Source organism: Mustela nigripes, chromosome 7 (genome assembly GCF_022355385.1).
Source record: "Mustela nigripes isolate SB6536 chromosome 7, MUSNIG.SB6536, whole genome shotgun sequence".
Classification (NCBI taxonomy): domain Eukaryota; kingdom Metazoa; phylum Chordata; class Mammalia; order Carnivora; family Mustelidae; genus Mustela; species Mustela nigripes.
The window spans coordinates 26458183-26473401 of record NC_081563.1 but is presented as its reverse complement, the minus strand read 5'-3'; the positions used below and the strand labels follow the sequence as shown (position 1 = coordinate 26473401).

At 38.1% G+C, this 15219-nt stretch overlaps 1 protein-coding gene across 3 annotated transcripts in view; it reads right to left on the bottom strand.

The window, feature by feature from the left end:
- HEATR5B (HEAT repeat containing 5B) overlaps positions 1-15219 on the bottom strand; it is a 105353-nt gene that overhangs the window by 46245 nt on the left and 43889 nt on the right. For all 3 annotated transcript variants that reach the window (XM_059405416.1, XM_059405418.1, XM_059405417.1), the window contains 3 exons: positions 12664-12853; positions 10426-10595; positions 2700-2844 (listed from right to left, as the gene is read on the bottom strand). In XM_059405416.1, coding sequence (XP_059261399.1) covers positions 2700-2844; positions 10426-10595; positions 12664-12853 — 505 coding nt within the window. The remainder of the gene's footprint in view (positions 1-2699; positions 2845-10425; positions 10596-12663; positions 12854-15219) is intronic.

The window sequence follows — 15219 nt, the reverse complement described above, 5'->3', positions numbered from 1 at the left end:
CACTGCATCAAGTACAGAACGGTAGAATCACTATATTGTACAGCTGACACTAATAAAACACTGTATGTCAATTACACTTCAATTAAAAAAGTCATACTGTTACAAAATAGTAGTTAAAGGTCCTGTTTTATCTGAAAATCTTTTCCTTCTTAGAAACAGTGTAAATTGTACAACCTTAAGAAGGAATACTGAGGCTCCAAAGACGGAAGCCCTTTGAACCTTGAAGAGAGTGAGACAAAGGCGTGTAGACTGAAAGCAGCTCTTTTAGTTGAGTCACTCCAAAGACAAAATAAGGGGAAGTTTGCAGAAAATAGCCACAGTGAGAGGAACTCAGATAGTAGGAAAAGTCAAAAGGTTCAGTTCCAAGGAAAGAGAACATTATCAAGAAGTTAGGCACAGAGGCCTATTTTTTACTTAGGCCCTGATAGTACATTCCATATCAGGGATTACTCTTCTACAACATGAATTTTCATAGCTATACAACAAACCACTGAATTAAGAAAACACTGAGGGTGCCAGTTAAGCACCCCACTCTTGATGTGATCTCAGGGTCATGAGATTGAGAGCCATGTCGGGCTCTGCGCTGGGCAAGGAGCCTGCTTAAGATTTTCTCTCTCCCTCTCCCTCTGCCGCACTCAGCTTCTCTCTCCCTCTCTTAAAAAGAGAGAGAGAGAGAGAGAGAGAGAGAACACTGCTTGATCATTGAGGAAAAATTCCTAAAAGGGGAATCATGAGGTCAAAGGGTAAGCTGACAAAAAACACTGAAAAATCCAGAAAATTTGTACGACTTTACATTTCTTTCTACCAGTAGCATAAGACATTCTCTTTTATTCATATCTCTCTCAGGGATGGTTATAACCATTATTTTTAATTTGGTCAGTTTTATAGAAGAAAAATTCTATCTTATGATTGTATTGACTTATACTTATTTAATCACTAGAGGTTGAAAATATTTCATAAGTTGATATTTCTTTTTTGATAAAACGTGTTTTTTATGTTCTCATGATTTTTCCATAGATGGAGAAGAGAGTTAACATAGGATGCTTGAGATGCCTGAAATTCATATTAGCCTTCAGCTAGCCTCCCAGCGAAGTGGGTTTCAGGACGGTTCCCACCATTTCCTGGTCAAAGTGGCTCACTATGCCTAAAACTGTACAAATGGTATGGTTTATGCTGAATACCTGCTTGCCTTTGAAAGTCTGGACTTTTGGAATATGCTTGACAGACCATGCCTAATCAACCAGCGCCCAAGAGAAATCTTGGGCACCAAGCCCCTGACAAGCTTTCGTGATAGACATTTCATATATGTTGTCGGGACTCAAGCAGCTTCTGTGTGACTTCCCGGCAGGTGAGCTCTTGGAAATCTATACCTGGTTTGCTCCAGACTTCACGCCAAGTGCCTTTTCCCTCTACATATTTTGCTTTGTGTCCAGTTGCTATAGTAAATCATAACCATAAGCATGACTATATGCTAAGTCCTCCAAGTACATCATCAAACCTCGGGTGGTCTTAAAACCCTCAACACATTAAGCTTTAAAAACATTAAAATGTAAATATGCACACTTCAATAAATTAAATAAATTAAAAAATATTTGCATATACTTCCCCTCTTAGTTTTGTCTTTCAATTTTGATTTTGGTGACTGATGTGTATAAGTTTTTAAATTTTCTATGTATTCAGGAGAATTCTATAATTATTTTTGGTGCTATGTTTTCTCTCTTAAAAGCAATACTGTTGGGGTGTCTGGGTGGCTCAGTGGGTTGAGCCGCTGCCTTTGGCTCAGGTCATGATCTCAGGGTCTTGGGATCCAGTCCCACATCAGGCTTTCTGCTCAGCGGGGAGCCTGCTCCCCACTCCCCGCCCCTGCCTACTTTGTGATCTCTCTCTCTGTCAAATAAATAAATAAAATCTTTAAAAAGAAAAAAAGCAATACTGTTTACTGTATAAGTAACTTCTTTCATATTATGCAATACAGTATATTTGTTAATAGAGCTCATATATTATCCTAAAATTGAAGTTATTTTATTATCTTGCTTCTTAGTACCCAAGCAACTTCTCTGCATTAGAAAGCTCTTACAAGTAAAAATTTTCTCTCACAATAGGGGAAATACCTGTTAGTTAAGCTCTGAAAAAGCTCTCAAGCAAACTATCCCTAGAGACCAAAAGGCTGGCTATGAAATTCAAGCTATACTTAACCCCACTCCCCCACCAAAGCAGAAAGAATGGAAGCAAGCAAAGATCTACCTTTTGTACCCAAACACCTACTGACATTTGTTTTATTGGTTACCCTAGCTTTCTCTTCTTGAGGAAAAGTTACATCACAAAGGGTCAACTAGTATGAGAGACTGGAAGCTTTCAGGTACCCCCAAAATAGATCACTTCTCTTTCCAGAAATCTACTTGTGATACAAAGGAATATCCTTAGAGTTTGTTATCCATTATATAGCTAAATCATCCAGAAGGAATGGCATGAGTACCTTGACACTAAATGCTATTTACACTTTTTTCCTTTTTAGCTCCAAACCTTAAAAAAGGTAAAAGTGTAAAAGTACCAAGAAAACAATACTGGAATTTTTAAAGTGATAATGGTTTTATTTAACTTGAAAGAATAAGAAGACTAACCATACTTGAAAGCAAAAATGTTATTTAAAGAGTAATACTCATTTGAAATGTGGAATACTGACTGATTAAGTAACTTACGAGTACCAGGGCTCTCCTTGTCACCTGCATTTTTTGCTAGGCTCATGGCATATTCACACACTTCAGCTGCTTCCCTTTGTGCCAGCTGCCGGAGACAAGCCACAGCTGCTCGGCGAAGTAGCAAATGGGAGCTACACAAGTGAACCTGGAAACCATAACATATTAGACAAGTTTCTTTAAAAAATGCAATCTCATCTGCCTAGTGAATATGTATTCACACCTTACTTGTGAAGAGACTCTTCATGTAACAGCAGCAGTTGTTAAATATATAGCCAAATAATCGACTTTTGAAAAAATAATACCACTAAAGTAGACAAGGAATATTTTAGTGGCCAAAATGACTGTCCCAAGACCTGGTCACTAAAGATATATACTTTATATTATATATATATATATATGTCACTATATACTTCCATGAAAATCCAGAAGAATCTCTTGCACATCTTATTTTACAAATGGTTCTACTAAATATCATCTAAATTTTTTAAGTGCATGGAGATTATATATAGTCAATGAAAAGTTGGGAGGCAGAGCACAGAGTAAGAATTGAAGGCTAAGAAGGGTATTTATTAAAATAAAAAAAACAGGGATGCCTGGGTGGCTCAGTCGGTTAAGCACCTGCCTTCGGCTCAAGTCATGATCCCAGAGTCCTGGGATTGAGCCCCGCATCAGGATCCCTGCTCAGTGGGGAGCCTGCTTCTCTCTCTGCCTACCTACTCTTCTTGCCTCTCCCTTTGCTTGTGCTCTCTCTGACAAATAAATAAATAAAATCTTTTAAAAAAAAAATCAAGCAAACATAAACATCTGGAAAGAATTCTAAAATAGGCCCTGTTTTTCATCTCTAAAGTTCCTGAAAGAGTCAATGTAGTACACCTTAATACATGAAGTAAAGTAAAGACACAGCACAACATAATGAGTAAGAGCCCAGGCTCTGGTTACTAGACTGGATTTGAATCTTGGTTGTCACTGACTCCTGTGTGACCTTAGACAACTTACTTAATCTCTCTGTGCCTTGTTTGCCCATATGCAAACGTGGAGAATGATTCTTTGCAGGAATATAGTGAAAATAAAATAAAGTTAATGCAAGTATTTTCCCTACAACAGTGATTGAGACATGGTATTAGTTATTATCATTATTGCTATAAATCTGACTCATCAAGAAAATATTAAATTATGTTCCATGCACTCGCTTTTTAAGCAAGATAAGTAATATATTTTAGGAAAAAGTCTCATCCAGAGGGGCACCTGGATGGCTCAGTGGATTAAGCCTCTGCCTTCGGCTCAGGTCATGATCTCAGGGTTCTGGGATTGAGACCCACAAAGCATCAGGCTCTCTGTTCAGCAGGGAGCCTGCTTCCCCCTTTCTCTGCCACCTCTCTGCCTATCTGTGACTTCTCTCTCTGTCAAATAAATAAATAAAATCTTGAAAAAAAAGTCATCCAGAAATAGTAGAGGAGGGAACAAATATATGGAATATACCACTTCTTCACAATGCTGACTAGCATATTTTTATGCTACCAATATAGCATTTGTAATTCAAGATATATTTGCATAAGATTTATACCCTGTGAAATTTATACCAAGTATTAATATTTATATAATATATAAGTATATATAAGTATGTATATATGTATATGTGTGTATGTGTATGTATGTATGTGTATATATATATATATATATATATATATATATATATATAACTGAGGGAATAAAACCTGACAGTTTTTTTCAATAAAATGTTTTATTCACTTCATCTCCTTAAAATGGAGACATTCTGGAACTTTCAAATATCCTATACTTAGAAATCTTAAGCATGGTCATATGAGAGGGGAAGAACAAGTCACTTAGTTTCTTAGTTTCTTTATTCTTACCACAATTATTTAGGATAGAGCTGATACTGTCTCCACTGTACCCATAAAAACTTATGTGTTTTTATGTATCAGCTTTATCCTAAATAATTGTGGTAAGAAACAAATGACCAAATATATATAAAGCAGAACACCATAAAAATTTAATTTAGTTGCAAGTGAATAGAACTGTGGCTAAGAGGGGTGCCTGGCTGGCTCAGTCCACACAGCATGGAACTCTTGATTTGGGGGTTGTGAGTTTAAACCCCATGTTGGGGGCGCCTGGGTGGCTCAGTGGGTTAAGCCGCTGCCTTCGGCTCAGGTCATGATCTCAGAGTCCTGGGATCGAGTCCCGCATCGGGCTCTCTGCTCAGCGGAGAGCCTGCTTCCCTCTCTCTCTCTCTCTGCCTGCCTCTCCATCTACTTGTGATTTCTCTCTGTCAAATAAATAAATAAAAATCTTTATAAAAAAAAAATAAAATAAACCCCATGTTGGGCATAGAATCTATTTTTTAAAAAAAAGAAAAAAATTTTTTAATCTGAAAAAAAAAAAAGGAATTTTAGCTAAGAAAATACACTCAACGAATATTGACTGGCAGAACCAAAGGGGGGGAAAAATCCCTTTAGTTTACCAAGTCTTTTCAAAAACTCCATTTTAATGATTCTGATGCATATTTTTTCCATTCTAACATCTCTAATATTAGAGATGCAAATTATAATTGATGGTGTCGTAGAATCACTATAAAACAGGGAAAATAAAGACATATTTACTTGAAAACTTTCCCTTGACACTTTTTGGTAAAAGCCACAAAATAAAGAATCAAACATATTAAATTTGATAAAAATATGTGGCTTCCTCATGACCCTTCTTAGCTTCTCGGGGATGATCACAGTCTATAGTGACATCCATCATTATAGTTTCATTTAGCCTGTTCTTGAACTTTATATAAATGGAAGCATGTTGTGCGCTCTCTTCTGTGTCTAGCTTCTTCTCAGCAAGTTGTCTGTGAGATTCACCCATGTGATTAGACTTTACTGTTCATTTTCATTGCTGTGTAGTATTCTGCTGAATAATGACATCACCCTACCCACTGCTGACCGGTAGATATTTAGGTCAGCTCTGTGTTTTGGCTATGATGAATAACTCAGCAGTGAACATTCCTGCACATGTATTTTGGCACACATGAGTATGTATTTGTCAGGTGTTTACTTAGAAGTGAAGTTTCTGGGTCACAGCATATGCATATATTCAACTATTTAAGATTATGGTGAACTGTTTTCCAAAGAAGCTTCTTTGTTTTTCTTAGAGTCCACAAACCTCAGGAACACTGTGTTGCTTGCTCCTACAGTAGAGCTCCATCTTCCTGTAAAAATGCCTGTTATTTTACACCGTATGTCACCTTGCTATCTCCTGCTGTGCCCACTGTATACACATCCCCGACAACCAGACACGCCTGCTCCCACAGTGATGATGTGAACATTCAGCTCAAGTCTTTCTCTCACTGACATTTCCTACAATTATCCTAGATGACATAAGCGCCTATGTGCAGAATACTTCTGTCAGGACAAGAGAACATGTAACTGTGGTCACATGGTATAAAAAGCAGTTGCTGGGGCACCTGGGAGACTCGGTCCATTAAATGTGTGACTCTTGATTTCGGTTCAGGTCATGATCTCAGGGTCAACGGGCATGAGTTGACCTTAAAAGTCTCTCTCTAGGGGCGCCTCAGTGGCTCATGGGTTAAAGCCTCTGCCTTGGGCTCAGGTCATGATCCCAGAGTCCTGGGATCAACCCCAGCATGGGTTCTCTGCTCGGCAGGGAGCCTGCTTCCTCCTCTCTGCCTGCCTCTCTGCCTACTTGTGATCTCTGTCTGTCAAATAAATAAATAAAAGTTAAAAAAAAAAAAAAAGAGTCTCTATCTCTTCCTCTGCCCCTCCCCCACCCCACTCATACATGTGCACACACAAGCACACACAATTCTTTCTAAAAAATAATAATAATAATTCAGAGTGGTTGTTTTTCTTTCAAAGATACATTTGGAATGTTCTAACATCTAAAATCAAATTTTAATACTTTTATATCATTTAAAGATTACTATGGTGAAACACACCTCTCAATACATTCGCTGAAAAAAAAATCATTTCGTTTGTGTTAGGTATTATACATGGTATCACGTAATATTGCCATTTCTGACAGCAATGATTGAGCAAAAATGAAAATGAAATTTATAAGAATCTGAACTGATTTCACTAATTTGGATGAACCCATTGTGGACTATTTTTCACTGTCGAAAGATCTGGTAAGAGAGACTGCATGGGGGCTTTCAGCAATGTGAAAATAAGACAACCCCTTGAGTGGCCCCTTTTCTCATCTCTATCCTGCCATGCCCTCTCCTTCCAACCAGCTACCTGTAATCTAACTACTTAGCCTTTTGGAGAGGGTTCAGGAAAGGGCTCCAACATGCTGTGTAATAAAACTCTTGGTATTCTGCTAAGGAAATGAGTTTTGAGGCATTTTCTAACGTTAATACACAGGAAGCTCATTGTGTAGACTATGGTTTATTGATAACCTCCACTGAGGTAACGAAATTCACATTATTTACTTTACCAGATCCTCTTAAATGTGTTCCATCTCAGAAGGTCAACCTCCATGGTATAATTATATTTAAGGAGAAAAAAAAATGGAGGAACCAGATAACCTAAAGAGTGTGTGTGTGTGTTTTCATCACGTTTGTCAGTTACCTAAGCTGTATCATGAAACAGCTTGCTCATGTAGAGCCACCTTACTCAAGAGATGTCACCAGTGCCCTCAGAGGTTAGGCATTAGGCCATGCTTTTTGGCAGGATGCCACATTTCTTGCTGCAGAATACAATCAGATGTAAAGTATTCATCAACTATTTTTTTTTATGGATATTTCCTGTATGCATTTTATGTGCATCTGGTTTCTGCCCTACAGCATACTCAGATTCTTTTGATGGTCTAGGACTGGTTCAGTTCCCCCTGGTCTATGGTGAAGCAAGAGAAAATCCTGTTGCATAAGTTAAATATACCACATCAGATCTAACATCTAATATGCTGGCCTTTCAGTTCCTTTACCTCATCCTGAATAACCTTCTCCTCCCTTTATCTGGGTGATATCTTCTCATGGTTACATCTACAGGATTTCTTTCTCTCTATATATCAGGCTCCTACTGTCTTTTCCCTCCTCTTTTATCCAAATGAGACCTCATGATGCATTACTATTTTAGCAACATCTTGTTAAAATCCTTATTTCTTTCATCCTGCTATCATTTACTTGAATCTCATTGGCCAAAGTCCAACTATGAATGTTTCAAAGTATCTGGCCGCTCAATGGTTGGTTATACATGCTGGAGAAAAATTTTACAAGGTGAAAACTTCTACCATCATGAATCACACAATGGATCCAAAAAAGGGTCAATACCCTCTGCTAAACCCTCAGAACTACCATAGAATCTTCTATTTCTCCAGTTAATTCAATCTCCCGCATCCACTCTCCTCAAACTTCTGGCCCTCTTCTTTGCTCCCTCACTCATAAAACTTATCTTCCCTTTTACTTGATTAAGAAGCAAAAGTCTTCAGATGATAGCTTCCCCAACTTCCAGCCACCAAATCCAAAAACCCACCTCTACCTATACTCATCCTCTCCTCTTTTCTTCATGTTGCACTAGGAGAGACATTCTCTTACTTGTGCCCTTATTTGTGTCCATTCCGTCAGAAACCTTGCATAATTATCCACTCTCTGCCCGACACCTCCCATCCTACTGGTTCCATCTCCTCAGCATTTACACCCTCACTTCTCACTACTGTAGGAGAAAAAGTCTTGCCTGACCCCATCACCCCTTGGACCTATGGACCTCAGTCCTCTCCTATAAAGTCAACTTCAGAATGAAGTTTCTGTTCATAGCCCGATGTATTTGGGCTTTTATTTGTAACCACTCTGCTAGATGAACTCTTGCTAAAGACATCACATGACAAAAGTCAAAGAACACATTACAGCTCTCATCTTGATCTCTCAACAATGTGTGACATAGCTGACCACTCCTGTCTACTCCACTTGGCTTCTGTGAACACTACAAACTCTTTATTTCCTTTAATCTCTTGTATTGCTTCATAGTTTTCCTAAATTTTATATGCTGGGTTCCTCATTTAGCATTCTCTCCCTTGTGAGATCTTAACTATTCCTGTCTTTATTTTCCATCTAAATTCTTATGCCTCCCAAATTTATGTTTCCAGCCAAATTTCTCTTTTCTGAGCTCCAGGCCATGAAACTAACCAATTATCTAAAACTGATTTAATGATACCCACTCTTCCCAACCTCTTCCTCTCCTGGGATTACCAGTCTCAGGAAATTACATTACTATGTTCAAGTCAGAATGTGGATTACATCCTTCTCTTTTTTCCTTATGGCCAATTAATCAACAGATTCTACTGATCTTTCTTCTTTTTCTTTTTTTTTTTAAATTAATTAATTTATTTATTTATTAATATTTTATTTATTTATTTGACAGACAGAGATCACAAGTAGGCAGAGAGGCAGACAGAGAGAGAGGAGGAAGCAGGCTCCCCGCTGAGCAGAGAGCCCAATGCAGGGCTCAATCCCAGGACCCTGGGATCATGACCCGAGCCGAAGGCAGAGGCTTTAACCCACTGAGCCAGCCAGGCGCCCCTCTTTCCTCTTTTTCTTAAATTAAGATTTTATTTGCAAGAGAGAGAAAGCGAGAGACAGAGCACAAGTGCAGGGGGAAGGGCAGAGGGAGTGGGAGAAGCAGACTCTCTGCTGAGCAAGGAGCCCGACCGACATGGGACTTGATCCCAGGACCCCGGGATCATGACGTGACCCACAGACACTTAACCAGCTGAGCCACCCAGGTGCCCCCACTGATTCTTCCTCTTAAGTATCACTCAATTCTATTTATCTTGCCCTATTCCCGTTGCTGCCAATATAGAGCAAGACATTACCATCTCCCTCCTAGACCACCATAATTCTCAAAGTCCTAAGGTCTAAAGTTTTAATACATCTAGAAAGTCTGGCAGAGAGGCAGACAGAGAGAGAGGAGGAAGCAGGCTCCCCATGATCTCTCACCTGGCTAAGTGTCCAGCCTCATTCTGTGCCCGGGCTCCACTCACCTCTTCTCTCTCAGCCTTAATCATACCGACTAAATGGTTTCTCAATTGTGTCACAGTCCTTCCCATTTTGGGGCCTTTCACATATTTTTCTGTCTGCCTAAAAATAAATTCTGTCTATTGCAATATCATGCTTTCTCCTGAACTAACTCTTAATACTCCGGCAGACTACACCTTCAAGATCGTTTTTTCAGGTAAATCTTTGCAGAATGCCTGGATTCTGACAGGCTCCTCTGTTACGTGTTTTCCTATAAGCCTCTTCTAGCACTTAATCTTATTTGTAAATAATTATTATTGACCTTGTTCCCTTGTAAACTACAAATTTCACTATGGCATAAGCTTCATCTTGTCTCATCTACAAATCTATTCCCAAAACTTTGCATGGTATGTGACACATAGCCGGCTCTCAATAAGTACTAATTAAGTGAACAAATTAATGACTATGGTGATAGCAACAGACCCTCAGAAGTTACAATCAAACTTCAGGACACAAAATTCTGAATGGGAAAAACTAAAAACATGATGCATTTTTAGCCAAGAAATAAACAGTTCATCAAAATATTTCTTAAAAGGTGAAAAAGGAGGAGCACCTGGGTTGCAGAGAGGCAGGTGAAACTCTAGAAATGCACAATCCAGAAAACTTACATTTTTTGTTTTGATCTAGTTTAATCTTTTGGTCAACAAATGTGGGGCTCCCTAAATAAATCAATGAATGAAGCAGCTTTATACTTACACACAGGCTGGGAACAAGACTAGAGAGATTGACATGTCGTGGTGCAAACATGTGAAGCTGCTGAAGGCAAGATATGGCAGCTGCCTGAACCAGAGAATCTGAATGGTCCTGGGTTATTGCACAACCCACCAAACAAGAAGAACGAATGGTGGAAATTGTTGCTCCATTCCCTGGTAGCAAAATAAAAGAAAATGCAAAAAGCTCTTATTAGTATTACTGAAAATATTCCTAGAACAATTTTCTTCTCAATAACTCTTCTTTCTGATCACTATTCAGATTGTTTTGAAGACAAAAAAGTCTATGAAGTCCATAGAAATGACTTTAAAACATGACTGTCTATGTATGACAATAATATATCCCTCCTAGATTTAGCTAGGTTTATGTAAATTACCTAGGAAACTATATTGTCCTTTAAACTCATCACCGTTTTACTTGAAAGAGCCAGAAGATTCTTCATTCCCTGTTCAATATTATCCCTGTATTATTTAATACTTCAAATCCTATTTTCCTAAGAAGATTAATGAAAACTTTTACAGAGATAGTCAGGAAAAAGAACAGTAGTATTATATACTTGTAAAAACATCTTAATTCCCTAATATAAGTGATTTAAAATTTTTGCCAATGTAAAATAAAATAATTTTATATACATATAATGTGAAATAAGGAAATCTTAGTCATATAGCGTCACATTCTAGTTTGAAATACATATGGCTGCCTCATCATCACTGCATCAGAAAGCACCTGCTATACACCTATGTTTAATCAGGCATGTGTTTATCTTGTCCATATCCTGTGATAATACTGGAAGAAAAAACTACCAAATTTCTCAAAGAGGACACTGAGTGTAAGAAAAAGACATGTCTAAATCAAGTATTTTCCAATTTGTAACATTCTTCATTAAGATCTTTTCATTTTTGGCTTCTTTCTTTTTTTAAAATATCTGTCCAGATGGAGACAATACAGCACAGCGGTTAGAATGCATGCAAAGGAAACTGATTTGGGCTTCACCTCTGGCTCCAACCACTCATTAGCTATATAAAACGGTGCAAAAGCTCTTAACCTCTCCTAGCTTTGGAGTTTCATCTGTAAAATGGAGAGATGCACCTATCTCAGGATAATGTTAGAATTAAATGAGACAGATAATATGTATAAAAATTCTGACTCACTGAAAGCATTTACTAAATGAAAGGGGAAAAAGGAGAAACTGAAAATGAGTGATACATTCAGGATCAATTCACAGTGATTTTCTGCCTTCTGTGTTTCATTCAGCCTTTAGTAAAATTATATCTGTGGAATTGTGTGGTTAGAACATGGGCCTCAGGATCATAAATCTGCCACTTAGTTAAATAACTTCAGACAAGTTACTTATCTTCTCTGAGCTTGATTCCTCACAGAAATCTTACATAATATTACCTACCTCCTTTATGGGAGTGCGTTTTCAATTTATGTTCCTGATCTTTAGAGCTCAAAAAAACAGTGAAGCAGAAGTCCATGAAGACAAGTGGATGGTACTCCAGGACAAAGGAACTCCACTTTGACCTTTGTCTTCATGAGACTCCAGGTAAAATTCAATTTAGAAAGGCTTTTCTGGGGGCGCCTGGGTGGCTCAGTGGGCTAGTCTCCAACTCTTGATCTTGGCTCAGGTCATGAACTCAGGATCATGAAATTGAGCCCTGCATTGAGTGTGGAGCCTACTTAAGATTCTCCCTCTCTTTGCCCCTTTCAGTTTACACATTCTCTCTCTCTCAAAAAAAAAAAAAAAAAGAAAGAAAGAAAGAAAGAAAAGGAGAAAAATAAAGCTTTCTCTTCTCAAAACTTCAAGTAACAGTCAGTCATAGGTATGTTGTAGGGATTAAATAAAATAGCATATATAAAAAGCAGAGCTGAGGGACACCTGGGTGACTCAGTCTGCCAGGTGCCTGCCTTTGGCTCAGGTCATGGTCCCAGGGTGCTGGGATGAAGCCCCAGAGTTAAAGGCTCCCTGCTCAGCAGGGAGTCTGCCTCTCCCTCTCCCTCTGACTGCCCCTCCCCCTGCTTGTGCGTTCTCTCTCACTCTCTCTCAAATACATAAATAAATCTAAAAAAAAAAAAAAAAAAGCGAAATTGTAGGCCTTTGGTAAATAAGAAACATTCAGTACACAGTAATTATTATTATTACAAGTTTTCATTGGTAGTGACAGTCAGGAAATTGAAAGATAGCAATGTCTAATTCCTTTAATTTAAGATGAATTTACTCACCTTGTAGCTCAGGGCCAACAGTAGTTATGATGGCACCCAAGCATCTACCCAAACATTGATGAACTTCTGTATGTGAAGGTGGAACAGTCAACAGCAAGGTAAGAACTAGAGATAATGTTGGTTCCACATATCCGCGATACATTGGGCCACTAGAATCCACTATAAGAGCAAGTGAATGAAGAGACCATGTCTGGAAGGAAATATAGTTTTGTTTAGTTATAAGGAATAATATGAGTATACGGAATTGATTTTTTTTTTTAAGATTTTATTTATTTATTTGACGAGAGAGAGAGTACAAGCAAGCAGAGAAGCAGGCAGAGAGAGAGGAGGGGAAGCAGGCTCCCCACTGCGCAGAGAGCCCGATGTGGAGCTCAATCCCAGGATCCTGGGATCATGTCCTGAGCCGAAGGCAGAGGCTTTAACCCACTGAGCCACCCAGGCACCCCACTGAATTGATTTTTAATTTAAATGTTCATAAATACTAACATCTTACTTTTTAATCAATGATCTAAAAGTACTTTAACCAAAGCAACTGATGTACAAATGTTATGTTTAAGTGTCTCTGCAGCATGGCTTTGCGTGTCAAAATTTTCAATGATGAATTCATTTTCTTCTGCTATAAGGTACATCTATTTCATAAATTCAAATAATAACCATTTGATTTAGTGGATGCTTATGGACATCAAATATATTTTTATTGCCTGTATTGTGGAGTTTTGCTAAATAACGAGCCTGAAATTAAACAATGACCATGACAATGTTCTGTACTCAGATACAATCCTATAGCAATGATATTCATAAATCAGCTCTTCAAATGCACTGAACCATTTCAAGCCCCTATTTATGCCTACTAAACACAAAGTAATCCTACTGGCTAATAGCATTTACAAAACTAATCCCAGAGCAGCATACTGTAATCAGCATAGGCCTGAGAAAATGAAAAGTCCTTTCAACTGCCTATATCCAGCTGTAGAAGAAACTTACCTTTAATTTCTGCTGTAGGCAGCTACACTACGGGGCCAAGGACAGAGAGATCTCAACTTGCCAACAGAGGAAAAAAAAAAAAAAAATCCATACCTCAGCTTCTACTACCTGTGAACCTACAATAAACCTAGAGAACTCAGCAACCTGACTTGGATAGGTATGTACAGAAACCACATCTACTGACATGAGCTAGCAAAAAATAATTGGACATAGCACCTTATCGGAGAAGACTAGAGCAAACTTTCCAGAGAAAATGATTAAATATAAGAAACAGAGGCGCCTGGCTCGCTAAGTCGGTAGGGCATACAACACTTGATTTCAGGGTGGTGAGTTCAAGCCCCGCCTTGGGTGTAGAGATTACTTGGAAAAAAAAAAAAAGAGTAAGAAACAAAAATCACTTTAATGAAACTATAATAAGAATTTTTTAGGCCACATAATTAAAGCACAAAGGAGATTCTTGAAGTGTTTTTTAAAAAACCCAGGATTTATATTAAAGATGCAATGGAAAACTGGGAAAAAATAACTATTGCTAAAAACCAAAATAATTACGGGATGCCTGGGTGGCTCAGTTGGTTAAGCCACTGCCTTCGGCTCAGGTCATGATCCCAGGGACCTGGAATCGAGTCCCACATCAGGCTCCTTGCCTGAACTTCACAGGCAGGAAAATTCTTAGACACTGCCAAACAAGAATGTAAAGTAACAGACATATAGACATCTTTCAGATAAATTTCTTAGCAAAAGCAACAAAATGATGGGGAATACAGATTGCTGTGATGTCTGTAAGTATCTATTAATTCAGAAGTTTATCACATAAGCCACTGTCTTTTGCAAGTGTGAAATGCATGTGCAGTATAAAGGAAAATGAATTCGTCACTGAAGTCTCATTTCTGGATACTCAAAGCCACACTGCAGAGAAACTTTAAACACATTTGTACACCAGTTGCTTTGATTATGACTACTATATTGCCTTTTATTTCCTAAAGAACATAGTTGAATGTTTTTAGAGATAAATGATTAAAATTTGAGATGTTAGTATTTACTGTAATTTAACTTTAAAAAAAGACTACTAGTAGCCTCTTATGTGCAATACCCAGCACAGAAAACCCTGAACATTTATGAATAATGAAAGAAAAGGACTGTGTGCTGGGAAAAGTACATTCAACTAAAATATTACTCAAATGTGAAGGCAAAATAAAGCCATGTTTTAGATACGCAAGCATTCAAAAAGTATACCATGCAAACTAATGATTGTTGAAGGAATTTTTCGTACCAAATAAAAATGTAAAGAACAGAGATCTCAAGACAGAAGTTGAGGATAAAAGAAGAAAAAAGTTACTGAAAAATAAATCTCTAGTGATTATAGTTAAATAGATGTAGCCAATACTAGGACTGTAAAGTATCAATTTTTTTTTAAAGATTTTATTTATTTGACAGACAGAGATCACAAGTAGGCAGAGAGGCCCGCAGAGAAAGAGAGGAAGGGAAGCAGGCTCCCTGCTGAGCAGAGAGCCCGACATGGGGCTCGATCCCAGGACCCTGAGACCATGACCTGAGCGGAAGGCAGAGGCTTAA